The following is an 18,131-nucleotide window of genomic DNA, read 5'->3' on the forward strand; positions in this document are numbered from 1 at the left end:
ACAGAACCTGATCCAGAGTCTGCTGAAGTCAATGGGAAATATTTCCACTGGCTTCAGTGGGCTTTGGAGCAAGCCCTAAATCTACCGAACAGCTCTGTTCATATGCTGAGAGGCAGGAAAAGGAAAGCATGTGTGTGGGGTGGGGAGATAACCATTACTGTGATGACGAACCTGATTCATTTGTTATATGTAAATGTATCACGTGACTGGTTACAACTTGGTCTGGAAGGAATGACTAGAAACCACATGTTCAGGCAAACAAAAGATATTAAGAGTGCCCCTTGGCTGAGTTTGCCATATGTCAAAATGATAGCTCAGGGCTTTCTAATTCTACTGTTATCACAAAATTAAAAACAAACACAAAAATTTATACTAATGCTCCTATTGTTGTAACTTGGCAATGCTCTCAAGTTCCACGAGGAAATCAGAGGAACACTGCAGAGATCTGCGGCCATGTTTCATAATACGCTGTCACAAGACTGATGTTTACCTTCTGGCAGAAAGTGCATTTTCAGTCCATTTGTATAATTCTTTTAGCAGTGTTTATGTAGTCTTTTTATGCCTATAGTTATTCCTGAAGTTTTAATCCTCATACTATAAGTTACTGCAGAGGACACCAGGAAAAATTTCTGTGTGTGAACCATGGTCACTGAAAAGCAGATTGCAACCAGTTTTTACAGTGAAGCAAACTTCAGACTTGATGCCAGAAACCAAGTGTATCCAAGTACACTTGTTATGGCATCTGGAATATCTGCTATACATCAATGACCACCCAGTCCTGTCTCAACTCTCAGTTGCTGAAAGTCAGCTGGCTCATATGTTCTTAGGGTAAGTCAAGTCAAGGCAAGTCAAGTAAGTCAACCTAGTTTGCTCTAGCACTCTGTGGGAATGTGAGGCAGTCATGGAGCCACCAGTACTGACATATTACAGATTGAAAAACAATTCAAATCCATCTCTGAAAACAATGTGTGATGTTTTAGTATGTTCTGCACTTGGAATTAATCTATCTGGAATTTGCCAGGTTGATTATCCACTGGAAGGCGGAGGGGTTTGCCACCTTATGGTGTGTGCATCACAGATCAGAAAACAGAGGGCAGGGCAAGATCACAGATGCAGAGCTCATACTGCATTCTTTTACCTCTGTACACGAATTGTGAGATCAACAGTCTTAGCAATTAGGAGCTACAATCGGCCCACATCATCATCTATAGGGAGACAAGGGAGTATGTATCGGGTTTGTGGCAGACTGGTACAGTGCCCGGGACATGGGCAGTCTGGCCTGGTTGAACAGCACTGTGTCCAGAGGCTAACAGACAGGTCTGAAGTCAGGAGCTATGTCTCAGAATCAAAAGTTGGAGCCAGGGTCAGACAGAAAACAGGAACCCAAGTCAATGGTCAGCACTGAGTTGTAAGCCAAAGAGCCATAGCCTAAGTTCAGAGCCGGAGCAGTCAGAAACCAGGGCAACAGGGTTCAGGGACCAGGGCTGGAGCAGGAGCCAGGAACAGGGCAAGGTCGAAGTCAGGAAATGGGGATAAAGGCAGGAGTCAGACAGCATAAAGCAGGGTCTAGAGCAGCAGCAAGCGATGCTCCACAGTGTTGCACAGACAACTTCCTGTGTCTCCTTCCCGCTTAAATAGTGGACCCAGCCCAATCAGGGACTCCAGTACTCCTCCACTCAAGCTGCTGTGAGCAGTGCCTTTAGTGGAGGATAAGGCCTTAGAGCTCCCAATTCTCCAGTCACTAGTAGAACCATCAGGTAGTGGTGTGGATGCAGCAGTGGCCTGAGTGCCCATGAGACCAGGTTCAGAACTGGTGGATCCTCACAGTGGGCTGCATCTGTGATGGGCTGCTGAGACAGGGAGTGCTGAGCTTTGGGGGTAGACCTGGGAAGCTGGATAGATGTTCAGGAGGGATATAATGGAAAACATGATCAATGGAGGGCTGAGGCTGCTCCTCTCTCATGCTAGCTGAGTGTGCTCCACAACTTTGCTGAGAGCTGCTGTGACGTGAGTGTCCCTTTGCATGGGACAGGTGGGTATCTTAATTTACATCACCCTTCTGCCACTTACCTGCCTGTGGTGGGGTTTTCACCCTACACTAGCCTAGAAGAGGTTAATGGGGCTGAGAAGGGGCCAATTAAGTGGACAGGCCAACCCTGAGGGAATTAGATGGCCTAAGTAACCCCAAATCGATGGTGGAACCCAGAGGAGAAGAAACAGGTGGGGCTAGTACAAAGCCAACAAGTTGGCTGCAGAAAAAGATGGCAGAAGGGGCCTGCAGTGTGGAAGGCTGCCGTCACTCTTTGGACACTACAGAGGGAAAGAAGGAAACTCAGAGAGAGAGAGAGAGAAGCAGCCCTGGGATCCAGGCTCTGAAGGAAGGGTTTACCCAGAAGGGTGGTGGAGTGGAAGCTTGAGAGAAGCGGAGTAGGAAACATCCCAGGGAAACAGCGTCAAGAAGGGATGTTGCAGAGCTTGGCTGCTGATCAGAGTCCCTGAGCTGGAACCCTGAGTAGAGGGTGCGCCTGGGTTCTCTTACCAGCCACTGGGGAAGTGGTACAATCAAAGCAGTGGATTTGAAGGATGGTTTGTCCTGTGGGACTTTGATATCCCAAAAAGGGGGTGGGGAGGAAACAGTGACCAGGCCGGAGAGCCAAGCCACAAAGAGGGAGCACCCCACGCCAAGAAGAGAGAGCACCCTGAGTCACAGAAAGAGGCTGTGTGGCACACACATGAGCAACAAAAGGGGATGTTGGATCTGGAAGGAGTTAATCCCTAGAGTAGCCAAGTGGAGGCATCCTAGCAGTGAGTGAGCAGTGAGCACCCTGGGACAATGCCTCCATACATATATGTCCATCCCCCCCGCCGCCCATAAAGAGCATTTAGGCTCCTTCTACCTCATCACCATTTCATTTTCACCCACTGACCCCATCTGAGAGTACACGTTTCACTGAAATATCTGATGGTATGTGCTACACTACACCCTCTAGCCCAATTTGATTATTTTTTGATGCATGTCATAGAATCATAGGACTGGAAGGGACCTCGAGAGGTCTTCTAGTCCAGTCCCCTGCACTCAAGACAGGACTAAGTATTATCTAGACCATCCCTGACAGGTGTTTGTCCAATCTGCTCTTAAAAATCTCCAATGATGGAGATTCCACAACCTCCCTAGGCAATTTATTCTAGTGCTTAACCACCCTGACAGTTAGGAAGCTTTTCCTAATGTCCTACTTAAACTTCCCTTGTTGCAGTTTAAGCCCATTGCTTCTTGTCCTATCCTCAGAGGTTAAGAACAATTTTTCTCCCTCCACCTTTTATGTACTTGAAAACTGTTATCATGTCCCCTCTCAGTCTTCTCTTCTCCAGACTAAAGACCTTCAATCATTTTTGTTGCTCTTCTCTGGACTTTCTCCAATTTGTCCACATCTTTTCAGCTGAGGTCTTGTCAGTGTGGAGTAGAGCAGAAGAATTACTTCTAGTGTCTTGCTTACAACTCTCCTGCTAATACATCCCAGGCTTTTTTTTTGCAACAGTTTTACACTGTTCACTCATATATAGCTTGTGATCCACTACAACCCCCAGATCCCCTTCCACAGTATCCTTCTTAGGCAGTCATTTCCTATTTTGTATGTGTGCAACTGATTGTTCCTTCCTAAGTGGAGTATGATGCATTTGTCCTTATTAAATTTCATCTTATTTACTTCAGACTACTACTCTAGTTCATCCAGATCATTTTGAATTTTAATCGTATCCTCCAAAACACTTGCAACCCCTCGCAGCTTGGTACAGTCCACAAACTTTATGAGTGTACTCTCTATGCCAACCATTATCTAAACCATTTATGAAGATATTGAACAGAGCCGGACCCATAACTGATCTCTGTGGGACCCCACTTGTTATGCCCTTCCAGCTTGACTGTGAACCACTAATAACTACTCTCTGGGAAAGGTTTTCCAACCAGTTATGCACCCACCTTATTGGAGCTCCATCTAGGTTGTATTTCCCTAGTTTGTTTATGAGAAGGTCATGTGAGACAGTATCAAAAGACTTACTAAAGTCAAGATATACCACGTCTACTGCTTCCCCCCATCCACAAGGCGTTACCCTGTCAAAGAAAGCTGTTAGCTTGGTTTGTCACCATTTGTTTTTGACAAATCCAGGCTGACTGTTACATATCACCTTATTATCTTCTAGGTGTTTGCAAACTGATTGCTTAATTATTTGCTTCATTATCTTTCTGGGTACAGAAGTTAAGATGACTGGTCTGTAATTCCCCGGGTTGTCCTTATTTCCCTTTTTAGAGATTGGTACTCTATTTGCCCTTTTCCAGTCCTCTGGAATCTCTCCCATCTTCCATGATTTTTCAGAGATAATTGCTAATGGCTCAGATATCTCCTCAGCTCCTTGAGTATTCTAGGAGGTATTTCATCAGGCCCTGGTGACTTGAAGACATCTAACTTGTCTAAGTAATTTTAATTTGTTCTTTCCTTATTTTAGACGCTGATCCTATCTCATTTTCATTGGCATTCACTATGTTAGATGTCCAATCGCCACCAACCTTCTTGGTGAAAACCAAAACAAAAAAGTCATTTTGCACTTCTGCCAGTTCCACATTTTCTGTTATTGTTCCTCCCCCCTCATTGAGTTCTCTTCCTCCTGCTTCTAATGTATTTGTAGAATGTTTTCTTATGTTTCTAGCTAGTTTAATCTCTTTTTTTTTTGCCTTGGCTTTTCTAATTTTGTCCCTGCATACTTGTGTTATTTGTTTATATTCATTCTTCATAATTTGATCTAGTTTCCACTTTTTGTAGGACTCTTTTTTGAGTTTCCCATCACTGAAGATCTCCTGGTTAAGCCAGGGTGGTCTCTTGCCATACTTCCTATCTTTCCTATGCAGTGGGATAGTTTGCTCTTGGCTCTTAATAACGTCTCTTTGAAAAACTGCCAACTCTCTCAAACTGCTTTTCCCCTTAGCCTTGCTTCCCATGGGATCTTACCTACCAACTCCCTGAGTTTGCTAAAGTCCGCTTTCTTGAAATCCATTATCTTTATTTTGCTGTTTTCCCTCCTTGCCATTCCTTAGAATCATGAACTTTACCATTTCATCATCACTTTCACCCAAGCTGCCTTCCACTTTCAAATTCTCAGCCAGTTCCTCCCTTTTAGTCAAAATCAAATCTAGAAGAGCCTCTCCCCTAGTAGCTTTCTCCACCTTCTGAAATAAAAAATTGTCTCCAATACATTCCAAGAACTTGTTGGATAATCTGTGCCCTGTTGTGTTATTTTCCCAAAATATGTCTGGGTAGTTGAATTCCCCCATCACCACCAAGTCCTGTGCTTTGGATGATTTTGTTAGTCTGTAGTAGACCCTATCATGATAATACCTTTGTTTTTACCCCTTTTATTCTGTCTCCTATTTCCATCTCAACCTCAGTCCAAGTATATACATTTTTAATATATAAGGCAATACCTCCTCCCTTTTTTCCCTGCCTGTCCTTCCTGCAAATTTGGATCCTATATTTTTTCAGATAACATGCACAGTACTTTATCTTTTTCTTTCCAGCACTCCCTTGTGTGCCCTTGTCTTTTCTCAGTTCTTTGGTTTTCCCCCAAGCAAAGCTAAGGATTTAGTAAACAACACAGGCCCTATTCACTATAAAATTAGACCTCTGTAGGTGTGAGCAAAATGCTACGTCTTGGCATTCACATAGTGTCAACTTGAAGCAAAAGCATTCTCCATTCACAATTTCTTTGGTTTCACCCCCCTTATAGCTTGCACTCGGTGGGAAACAACTTTCCTATCCTACAAGAGTTTGAGATTTCAATTTTTTTCCCATCCAAATGGGGGGTGAAAAGTAAATCTACAATTTTTGAGAACCAATAATCCAAACATTTTTTTGGAACCGGTAAATCAAAATATGTTTCAATTTTTACTTTTTATAATTTTAAAACAATTTTTACTGTAAGTTAACTAAAATGTCGAGCCATTTTGAATCAAAAATAAAACATTTTGTTTGTCAAAATGGGGCATTTCTACAATTTCAGAACTGTTTTTCAAAAAATTTTCAAATTAGGTTTGTCTAAACCAGCTCTTTCTGGTATTTTCTGTTGGAGGTGGGTGGGTGGGTGGGAACATTTTGTTCGAAAATTCCTGAGCAGCTCTACTGATAGCCAAAAAGTACAGCACAGAGACGTTAGCGATGATACCAGGAAAATTTCCCTGTGGATATATGAGGGATCCTCTGATTACAATACAGGAAAAATGGGCTTTCAGAGGCCGCTTTGCAGCAAAATCAAGATGCAAAATTTCTGTGGGGCGTTTGAAAGCATTTCATAACATAAAAATCTGAGGAAGAAAAAGAAATTTTGATCAACGGCATACTAGCTTTGACCTAAGCAAAAGAACCCCCACCAGTCAAAAAGACCATCTGTTTTCCTGTAAAGCAGAAGTATGCTATGTTTTGACAGCTGGGGTTCATGCTTTTGGCTGGGTTAATTGCCAGCCTGAAAAATATTCATCAGTTGGTTGCCAGTTTTTTTGTCCTTTTGATTGAGCTTTAGTGATGGAGGAGAAGGCGCTGGAGAGATCTGAAGCATGAGCTCTCTACCCCAAATCTGCACTCTGTGGCCTGAACTCACACGATTGGAAGAAAAGGCTTCCCTCACGGGCCAAGTTTCTGGTGAATCACTTGATGGTCACAAGATCAGCCTTCTAAAGTGTGGAAAGCTGGAGATCGTTAGTGGTGACTACAGCCCGCTATAGTGCGTTGAAAAGAAATGGCTCTTTCACAGGACAGAACGTATTCTTTTAGCTTCTTATATTTTTGATGCAAAACTTGACAATCTTACTACTTTTGTTTTCTACATTTAGAGGAAATCAAACTAGAAGAGGAACTAAAGCGTGGTGCTTTTTTGTAATTTACTTTTTTAGTTTTGCCATGCTTTATTTTTTTTTTTGTCTTCCACTTTCTTCTCAGGTGAATGTTTCAAAGGAAAAAAAAAAAAAAAAAAATTTGTATCACTTCATCTCTACCAAGATTAACACTACATTTTTGGAAGCGGAATTCAATAGTCATATTGCTTCCTTAGCTTCTTTTATATTTACTTGTCCCAAAGTGACCACTATTTTGGTCATTTAATATCTAATAAAGTCAGTGGGAGTTGAAGGTGCTCAGCACCGCACAATTCAGACTGACCCTCCATTTTCTGAAAGAAGAATTCAATTTTTTTAGTAGATACAAAGTGATAAAAATCCTTTTCACTTTCACACAAGTTAATAATATATGAAAAAGCTGCAAAACAGATTTTAAAACTTAGTCTTTGGGAACTGAGGGGGCTCTGACTCTTGTAGGATCAGGTCCTTTATGCAGAATTTTAGTACTATACACTGAACCTATCAGTCTGGTGATTTAGAGTCACAGTTTAAACAGGCAATCTGGATGAAGACTTTTACTATGAAATAAGGAAAAAGACAGTCTAACACTTTCTCTTATTTTACCGAGCCAAATTTTCAAAGGGACTTCTATCCAACCTCCAAATTTGCACCTGTAACTTTGTGAGCATAACTATTTTTGTGCTAAATAACCTGAATTTGTACAAGCAAGTGACACAGGTGAGGAAAAAGACATCTATCCCCTCTATTATCTACATGATTTGTACATGCAAAACTGTAGGTGTTCGTTCAGAGGTTTTTTCTGAAAATCTCGTTACCTTAACACCAATAAACAGCAATATGATATGTTTTCCCCATTCCTGTGATCTGTTTAACAGATTTACGCAGCTCCTGCATAGATTCTAGGAACTCATTTGTTAGTTTTACCCTATTTTAAAGCTGCAAACAGATTTTTTTTCTGCACACTTAGAACAACTGTTTAATTTTGGTTTGCCACTTTTCAAACATTTTTGTATATTCTGGTTGTTAAAGCAAAAAAGAGCCAGTAAAACTTATGATAAATTAACAGGCTACTCACAAGAGCAATCACTTATCCTCAACTTTAGCAGACACGGTGCCAGACGTTTACAGGAATTTAATCAAAATTCTCATCAAAAATGAAATGAGTGGATTTTACAGAAAGTTTAATTAGAGTGGTCAAACCACCCAGTGTGACTTGCTTGATTTGATTAAAGTAATAAGGAGCATGTTTAATGAGAAATGGATTAATTCATTCAAATAAGGGGCTTTATCAGAGGTGCTAAACAGTGTGTGTGTGTGGGGGGGGGCGATATATATTAAACAACAGAACACAGGTCTTTAGTTTCATTCTCTTGCTGAGATCTCTCTCTCATTCAGAAAGTTTAGTAGGGATCACAGCTACAGATCGAGTTAGTAGCTACTTAGTAATTAACTAGATAAGTAACTGAAGAAACTCAGACACAATCTCTACCATAAAATGAAGCAGTTTGCATTCACTTTTATTTTTCATTATCTTCCCTCTGACCCAGTGACATTTTAGGGAATCTCTGTTCAATCCACTGGAAAGGGATTTATTTGGACACCTGGAGCGGTGATATTTTGTTCCTGGAGCAGAATAGTGTTTACCTATGAACCCCATAATGGCTTGTGATGGGAGGTCTGTGGTGAAACCGCTAAGCAGGAAACTACAATTCCCCATTGCCCCCTCCCCACTGAACATCTTCTTTCCCCTGGCTAGGCAGAAGGAAAGACCCTGGCCCAGGAAATGACAAGGCACTTCTGACAGGGGAAAATTATTCCCATTAGCCACATTCCCACTGCACTTCCCTTTTACCTGGCCATGTAAGAGGAAGGACCTGACCCAGAAAGTGATTGGGCACTCTCGGGAAACAGCAGTCACCTGGTGATCCAGAAGCTGGAAAGCAGCCAGTTGCAGGGACCTCCCAGGAAATGCATGCAGAGCTGCATGTGGAACAGGCTGCTGGACACGACAGCTGGGTGCAAGTCTGTATGAGGAATATGAGTAGAGGTCTACTTGAATTGTAGGGGTCTACTTAAATTCCATGCCACCTTTACTTCTCTTCTGCTGCTGCTGGCTGGCAGTGCTGCCTTCGGAGATAGGCACCTGGGCAGCAGCCACTGCCCTGCCTTCAGAGCTGGGTGGCTGGAGACCAGATTTCATGGTCCATGATGCAATTTTCATAGCTGCGAATTTGGTAGACCCCCCCCTCCTCATGAGGGAGTAGCGGTAGCTGGGCAGGGAGCCAGTGGAAAGGGGCCCCAAGGAGAGACACACCATTAAGCGATTCTGGCCTGGAAATCCATAAACTCCCATTTCCTTGAACAGAGACTGGATTGGAGAGGGCACCCCAGGCTATAGGTCTGAAGAGCCCTAATTCTTGATTGGGCTGCCGCAGGAGGCCCAACCAGAACCGCTATTGCTCATCTTGAACTGTAACTGGTTAACCCTCTGTACCCAGGGTATTCGCCAGCTTCCCTTTTCCTGCCAGCCCTAGTAAAATACCCTTTCACTTCGCCTAGGTCTAGCTGCTGAAGCACTTTCAGGGCTTGCCTGAGTCGTGGTACACCTGGCAGTCTACTGGTGCCTGAGGGGTTTGGTGTCCTGCAGCACTGAGCAACTGTGAGAATTACAGGGCTTTCTCCCCTATCTGGCTTTAGCTGACCCTCTTCCCTGGTGTGTATCATGTGTCCCTTTCCCTGTCCTTTGCCCAGCACTTCATGACTCCCACTGTGCCCCTCATCCTCTTGTTCTACCCCTTTGCTTCCACCCCTCCTGCTGTTCTGTGCAGTGACTCCTGTTAAACCTCTCAACTTCCACTACTGGCCTGTCTCTCCTCTTGGGCCTCCCATACATTGTTGCCCCTTTGATTTCTGTTCTACTTGCTTCCCTTTATTCTGCCCCCAACCTGGTATTCCTGTGGTGTCTCCCCTGCTTCAGGGAGGGATCCGTTAGTCCTAGGGGAGAGAAATGTGGGAGAAGGTGTAAGGCTGAAGGAAGACTGCAATTGCACAGTTAACTTGAACCCCTGCAATGGGCCAAATTCTGCCTTCTGACCTGCGAGTAGCTCCCAGGAAGTCAATGGATGTTCGGCTCCTTTGAAAATCAGTGACCTTCACATAGTGCCTAAATATGAATTTAGTTTCTGAAGTTTGCCAGGTTAGAAAGTTTTGGCCAAGATGTTTCAAAAATAGGTTGAAACAGAGGATTGACGTCTGAGATTTTAAAAGCTGTCCCTGGGGATTAAATGTAATGGGAGATGAGCGGCTCTATCCCCTGCGCTGCTCTGAAAAACTCAACCTTGGGGATTACTTTTGCTGCCTCCCTTTAAACCACAGTGAGATGGGCTCACAACAAAATCTGAGGATGTTTGGACTGTGCTCATATCTGAACTGTATGGCTGACCTATGTCTCTATCCAGACCTGAATCTCAACTTTGTGGCTCAGGCTCTTCTCTAGTAACAGGTGGCTTTAAATTTGTTACTAGCCTGAATCTCAATTTCCTAAAAATTCTATTCAGATTTTATTCTGATTGTGCAGAGAATAGGTGCATAGTTTGGACTGGACAAGCTTCAATCGCTGCTTCTAAGAAGAGGGGATAAGATAAGAATGAAATGCAATATGAATAGGTTTGGGGTCTATTGCTCAATTCACATGACAGTTATATGCCTGTCTCTCCCTCAGAAGGAGAAGAACAAGCCTCTAAGATTCCAATTTACCATTTTAATAATCACTTCCTCTTCCACACTTTTTTGCAAGGACTATCAGTTTTCAGGAATACTTTGCATTTCTGAAATATATAGTTAGTTTATTGATTATTGTCCGTAAAGATCAAATAACCATATGGCTTTTAGAAAAGGAGTACTTGTGGCACCTTAGAGACTAACCAATTTATTTGAGCACGAGCTTTCGTGAGCTACAGCTCACTTCAGATGAAGTGAGCTGTAGCTCACGAAAGCTCGTGCTCAAATAAATTGGTTAGTCTCTAAGGTGCCACAAGTACTCCTTTTCTTTTTGCGAATACAGACTAACACGGCTGTTACTCTGAAACATATGGCTTTTATTTTCCCTCAGACAAAGTCAATAACTTTAAGATTTATATGTTTGGATGAATTTACAAATATTTTAGAAAACAACACAGTATAACTGGGCCTGTGTATTTTTAATGTGGAATCTTACTAGAAATGTATCAACAAAAATGTATGGACATTTGGATTCCCTTTTGAGCTTTTTAAAAAAATACCAAAATCCCACTACATTAGGTCCTGATGAGGAACACATTTCTGAGGCAACACAGATCTTCCACTAAATTTGCCAATATACTGTAGGTTTTCTTTCCCTTACAAAAGTAGTAACTCGGGTTGCAAGTAAAAAAGTATTATACCAGTCATGTATCATGGAACATTCAGTGTTAGTTGGGAATTCATTCTTTGGAAACAGATACCTAAATTTCACATCCAGGGAAGAATTCAATGCCCTTCTTCTCTTTATTGAAAGACACCAGGAAGATACTCAAGAGAGAGGATTAAGAGGGGATTTTAAAACTCACATTCCTCATCTTTGTGAAACTAGTATTTATCTGTGAACCTGAGCACGTCATATTTACCAAGTTTCCTTCAGCACACTCAGGAGATCTCCAAACATAGCATTATTGTGGATGCAGTAAATGTTTATCCCATGCATGTCTGTCACTATGGAATGACTTAGTGAATTTAGAAAAAAATATATTCTGCAAATCCAGGAGAAAGCTAGACTCCTCACCTCTCATGCTGTTCAAACACAAGCCACAGCTTGCTTCCAGGCAGAGTTTATCAGTAGGCTCTGCTATGGTGTCCAGTGAACAACTCTCAGAGTTGATATATGGGAACTGTTTGCAAAGGGTAAACTCTGGGTGAAAGCAAAATATTTGTTAAGAGTCTAAAAGGCTGAGAATGTTTAAAGCCCTGGCTTTCATTAGCAACACGTTTAAGGAGCAGACATTGAAATATTGTTTCCAATGTTGATTCCTAGAAGCTTGAATCTACAATGTATCAATCACATACTGCAGTGAGTCATATTTAATCCAGTTCTCTGTTTCACTGAACCATGGCAATGCAATTTTCTGAAAGAAATGGAGATGTTTACAGAACTGTTAACAGCTCCTACCATTTACATGTCAGTGTTCTATTATGCTTCCATCACCAGCACCCAAGGCTTGTACCTCATAAAACTTCTTCCATGTAATTAGGCAGATAGTTTCTGACTTGGCCACCTGGTTGTGAAGCCTGTCTCTTCAATAATGTGTTTCTATGCTATTTCAAATCTGTAAGATTCAGACACCGACCATGTCAAGTGCCGGAAAGTAGAAATGTAACAGATTAACAGCAAAACTCATTTCTCATGTGCAAGTGGATAATGCTACAGTATAACCAATGAACAGACTTAAAAAAGTATGAAAATAGTTGTAGATGTGGATGCCCAGTGGTTACATGATGAAATGCTGCTTCTGCCTCTCATAGAAAACCTGGTGAGCAAAAGCATCTCCTGATGTTTGTCCTTTGCTTCCCTTATTTAAACGTTGGCATGGGGGACCGTTGACACTTAGAGGATTGTTTCTATATCTTTTTCTATGACAGTGAGCTAGGAAAAACCTTAGTCTATAAATGGAGCAAGCTTGTTAAACATGCGAGTTTGACAGATTAACCAGGGGAAGTATCATATCTCTCCTCACACACACAAGAGGCATTAATCAAAAATATATGGTTTTAGCAAGGATGTTCGGTGGAAACAGAAGAAGAAAATAAGTCAGCTACCATTCAAGATTTTCAAAAAGGCACTCTGCTTCCCCCACTGCTAAATTACACCAGAGAAGGCAATTACCTTTTCATTTTTCCTCTCCTCTGCTTTGCAGGAGGTGTTGGTTGGGCTGGAAGTCACCAAGCTGCTGACTGGCCCATTTCCTGCCTCCCCGTTCAAGTTGGCCGCACTGACATTTGGAGGAGTAATGGCGGCTGCTGCTGAAGTGAGAGGAATGATGGGCCTGGCACACTGTGCTCCAGGAATAACTTGGACAGGGGACTGGTGGACGTGTTGTGGAGAAGCCATGGAGTGTGATCTAACCACAGTGGCTGGGAGACGGGATGGAGAGTTCTGGGTTCTCAGTGGTGAGACAGTTGCCGTGGGCCGCTCTGGTACCTGGGCAGAAGGGTGTGCTACTGAAGAATAACAGGGGGAAAACAAAGCAAAGAATGCAGCTTGTAAGTACAGACACAGGTCAAAGTAACAGATAATTTTATTTACTTTATGATAAACTTACTTTACTCCCTAGTGTTAAACTGTTCACAGGAGAGGTAAAAGTTTGTCTTAACATCAGAATGTATTGTATTGGAAGAAGAGTGGGGCAAAATTTTTCATCCAAACCTATTTTTGCTGAAAAATGCAGATTCAGGTCAACCAAAACATTGTGTGAATTTGTGTCGACTTTGGCCAACTGTTTCAGTCAAAGAAAAGATTTCAGTAATGTCTAAATCAATCATTTTGACATGTATAAAAGTGACACTTTTTGGTTTTCTGGGCTAGATTCATAAGGGCACAAAAATGAGCAAGTTGTGGTGCTGCCAGCCTCCCTTGAACCCCAACAGCCCCATGCGTAGGGCACGCACTTAGGACATAGGAGACAGGTTCACATTCCCACTCTAGAGCAGGGCCTTGAACCCAGGTGAGTGTCCTAACCACCAGGCTATTGGCTATTCTGATGTAGTTTTCTCTCAGTCTATCCTGCTGAAGCTGTTCTACTTTGTATAAAATACCTGAATGGTCATTAGACCCCCAGACAGAGAATGAGAGTGACTTATAGCCCATGGTTAGAGTACTTACCCGGGAATGGGGACAGGTCCTTGCCCCAATAAAAATGTAAGTATTTATACAAAGTGGAACAGCGTTAAGGGAGAGTGAAAGAAACCTACCGTACTCTAGGATAGCCTGTAGCCCCATTCCCGCGTGGGGATTCAAACTTAAGTCTCCTGTCTCCCACCTCCCGGGCGAGTGCCCTAGCCACTGGGATTTCAGGTATAAGAGTGTGTGTGGGGAGGATGGAAGACAGCACCACTACCAACAAAAAATATGGGGTTCAGGTCAAACAGATTTTTTTCTCCAATTTTTCAGAACTGCCAGTGAATCAAAAAATCAGTTATGTGGCTTTACCTGAAAGTCTTTCCCTCATATGAAACACACAGTGTTTTAAAATAAAAACCCACAATTCCCACCACATCTTGTAAACAGCTCACTGAGTGTACTGTTGACTTCTACAATCATTGAGTGTCCATGGTATTTACTCTTCAAAGTAAACACAAATATACTCCATTTTAAAAATAAATTCCTACTTCACTCTAATAGTTACTGTTAACTTCTTGATCATTTCTGGAGCTCTCAACTGTTAAACCTATATCAGCAGGGACTAATTTAGATTATTAAAACTGATCTTGTATTTTTGAAATGTGATTTAAAGAAACCAAAAACTGTACTATATTTTAGCCTTAACAACACGCATCGGCACTTTAAAAACGAGAATAACAAATTACTATGCTGTTCAAGACAAGTCAAGTAGTGCCAATCATTAAAGCACGTTTGAGATCAGCTTTGTTTCTGCCAGGAAAGTCCTAAAGGGACTATGCAAAATCATTTAGTATTCCTTCCCCAGATAGGTGAACTCCACTTCACCTCAGCAGATCACCACCAAGAACCAGAGAACTGCTGCTCATCTATATAACAATAATTACAACACACTGACTATCAATGCCAGATCTCCAAGGATCCAGGAAACTACAGAATGCTTTATGTAGGGGGGACGGATAGCTCAGTGGTTTGAGCATTGGCCTGCTAAACCCAGGGTTGTGAGTTCAATCCTTGAGGGGGCCATTTGGGATCTGGGGCAAAAATTGGGGATTGGTCCTGCTTTGAGCAGGGGGTTGGACTAGATGACCTCCTGAGGTCCGTTCCTACCCTGATATTCTATGATTCTATGTGTCAAAAAGTAAAGCACAGAGCTCCAGTTTCATTTCCATGCCTAAGGCTTTTCTGATCTCCAGGTGGGTTCATTGCTTTGTACAGTGGAGAAGAATATGCCAGAGTAGGCATTCCCAACACTTAAACAATTCCATAGTTCTCTTAAAATCCCCTTTCTTAAGAATACTTTTTATGCAGCACTAAAACCAATCTGTGGAGTTCTGTCATGGGATATTACTGAACAGCATTATTCTAGTAAAATTCTAAAAAGGATTTTCTATTCATATCTGTCAGAACAGCACCTGCTCTTACATTGCTAGGGTTTAAAATGGCAAAGGGCATCACCCCCATGCTCAGTGTACAAACTGATCACCATCTGAGGTCATGAAGCAATTCCACCCCTAATCTTATTCCCATGTTATACACACAACACTGGATGCCTATTGAGATTTTTTTTTAACGTCTTCTTGAAGCATCAGCTATTACCCACCTTTGGAAGGTAATCAACTAGATAGACACCTGTGCTAGATGGACCCCTGATATATTCCAGTACAGCAACTCCTATGTTGGTATGATTCTCTTTCCCAGTTATTCCCCGATCCAACAGAGTTTTTTTTTAATCAATGTCGAATTTAGCAATCCACCAAACTGTCACTTATTTGTCTTGAATTTTTTTGTAATCTTGTCCTCTGGGAAGAGTAAGGGTCCACGAATTCAGATTTTCTCCAGGTTGTCATTTTCTTTTTTACTGGCTTCCCTACCTCGATCACCTAACAACATGTAATGAAATATATGGACCATATCCAAACACAAGTTAGAAATGGGTAAAATTGATTTACTCCCACCTAACTCATCCCCTCTCAATCTTTATGTACAAATTGTATTTGTGGGTAGGCTAATCAAGCAGCACACTTGTTTGGGCTTTGTGTAATGTGCAAGCCCTCTACAAGCATAAGGCCAGTGTTCAAGGTCTGAAAATATTGCTACAGCCAGATTGGTTTCCAAGGTGAAATGGTATTTCTATAGATCTCTGGGATAAGAATACAAATGACGGAACTTCATTGCATGCTGCTACCCTCCTCTAGATTTAAGGTTGATTCAATAGTCATACTGACATGCATTATTTAATACAGGCGCCAGCATTTCTAGGCTTGAAGGAAACTGACAGTGCCAAAAACAGCAAAAGAAATGGTTGGAGAAGACTCCGCTGTAAGCAAGGCTTCGACAGTCTATTGTTGTCTTTGCTCTGAACATCTGTGGGTTTGGATTGTGCTGTGTCCATCATACTATTACTTAGCAATGTTCACTGAAGACTGTTTTTGTTCTGGATGGCTCATATTTCATTTTCTGTATATTTCTACATTAGTGGATTTGTGAAAAAATTGATTTGTTATTCACGTATGAGGCAAGCCAACAAGAGCATGACTTGAATATTGTATAATTTTCTTTCATTGGAAGTACCTTCATTTTTTTTTAAGACATAAGATTAAGTGTCCTCACTCTCCAGGGACGAGATGCAGATGAGCTCTGTAGGATTTGGGCTACTGAACAGCAGCCTATTATGGCCATTGTGGATTGGCGAAAGCGAAATTGCACTGGAGTATTCCTTAAATCAACGTTGGAAATTCTGCTAATTTTCCCCTTTACTCTGTGAGTTACATATTGTGTATGATATATTGTTGTTGTTTTTTCTGAGGTTTCAAAATAAACCTCAAATACCCATGGAAAGTATGAGAAGCACAAAAAATGAAGTGGCAGGAGAACTATATTTCCTGAGTTATTTTGCTCTCTGACTACTCTGCATGCCAAGATGTTGGAAGGATATTGAGATGTGGTCTCAAAACCACATGGGACAAGGAGAACGCAGGGAATGCTGGCAGGTAGCTTCTGAAGGCAGAAGGTAGCTACAAGGATTAGCTGAGAGATGGGAAAGGGAGGGTCTAATGCATCTACCTGGGCTAAAATTACCCTGCAACGACATCCTGTCTTAGCTCCATGAGAATACTTCTTTATGGCAGCATGGCCATTTGAAGCAACAGGAGCTGCCTGAAAGGTTCCAGAGAGCCAAAGATATATTATACTGCCAGATCTGTGTAAACTGATGCTAACTTGGTTACTATTACAAGATACATGACATAGTGACATATTTAATGCTACTTTCCAACAAGCACTTCATTCCTGCCTCCTGAGCCTTCCCAAACCATGAATATGTTTCAAATCATGCGTAGTCTAACTACAACAGCTGCTGGTGACTAGACAAGCGATGGAAAGAAAATCTGGAGAACTTGCTGATCTGTTCATCTGAGGAAGAAGTAAGCACTTACAAAACATTGATAAGGGACACAAAGGGACACAAGGAGAACACTATGGCCAGCAGACTTACAGACAGAAGAAAGAAGAAATTGTTTAAATCTATTAGGAACAAAAATAATCATAAAATAATCATAAGAATGGTACTGGGCCATTGCTAGATGGTAATGGTAAAATTATCAGTAATAATACAGAAAAGGAAGACACGTTCAATAGATATCTCTGTTCTGTATTTGGGGGGAAAACGGGTAATGTATGTGATGTTACACCCCATATTCTTCATAGAAATATGGTTATGATATGAATATGGCCTAACTACATATTTTATGCAAGATGCATCTTGTAAGGTTTCATTGGAAAGGTTATGATTTACTGAATGTGATTATCCAGCTTGTATGCATGTATCATTTCTGTATTTAAAGTTAGGCATACTGGCTATGTAACAATTACAACTGTGTGTGTATTTGGGAGACACCCACCAGACAACAGGCCATCAGCTTTGATGGGCCATTAGGAAGAAACAATAAGACTTTAAAGATACAAATCTCTCTCCTTCCTGAGAGGTGTCCTGGGACGTAGCTGTGACACTACTAGGTCAGGTGGTCCTGCTGCCTGGTACTAAACACAATCTTGGACTTCTAGTAATTTTCCACCAAAAGGAGGGGGCAGTCAAGACTGGGAAACAAAAGATTCCAGCCTTATGTAAATCTTATTTAAGGTTGGGGAGTAAGGCAAACAGGACTCTTCTCCGTTTCCTTCCTGCCCAAGAAGAAAGTCTGCTAAAAGTACCTGAAGAGACAAATTTCAGAGTAGCAGCTGTGTTAGTCTGTATTCACAAAAAGAAAAGGAGTACTTGTGGCACCTTAGAGACTAACAAATTTATCTGAGCATAAGCTTTCGTGA

The 18,131-nt window shown here is 41.8% G+C and overlaps 1 protein-coding gene across 1 annotated transcript in view; it reads right to left on the reverse strand.

Moving 5' to 3' along the window:
• The window catches only part of SH3RF3 (SH3 domain containing ring finger 3), a 387,371-nt gene that overhangs the window by 24,228 nt on the left and 345,012 nt on the right, over positions 1 to 18,131 (reverse strand). Inside the window, exon 8 of the mRNA XM_077807084.1 lies at positions 12,795 to 13,129. Coding sequence (XP_077663210.1) covers positions 12,795 to 13,129 — 335 coding nt within the window. The remainder of the gene's footprint in view (positions 1 to 12,794; positions 13,130 to 18,131) is intronic.

Source organism: Eretmochelys imbricata, chromosome 1 (genome assembly GCF_965152235.1).
Source record: "Eretmochelys imbricata isolate rEreImb1 chromosome 1, rEreImb1.hap1, whole genome shotgun sequence".
Classification (NCBI taxonomy): domain Eukaryota; kingdom Metazoa; phylum Chordata; order Testudines; family Cheloniidae; genus Eretmochelys; species Eretmochelys imbricata.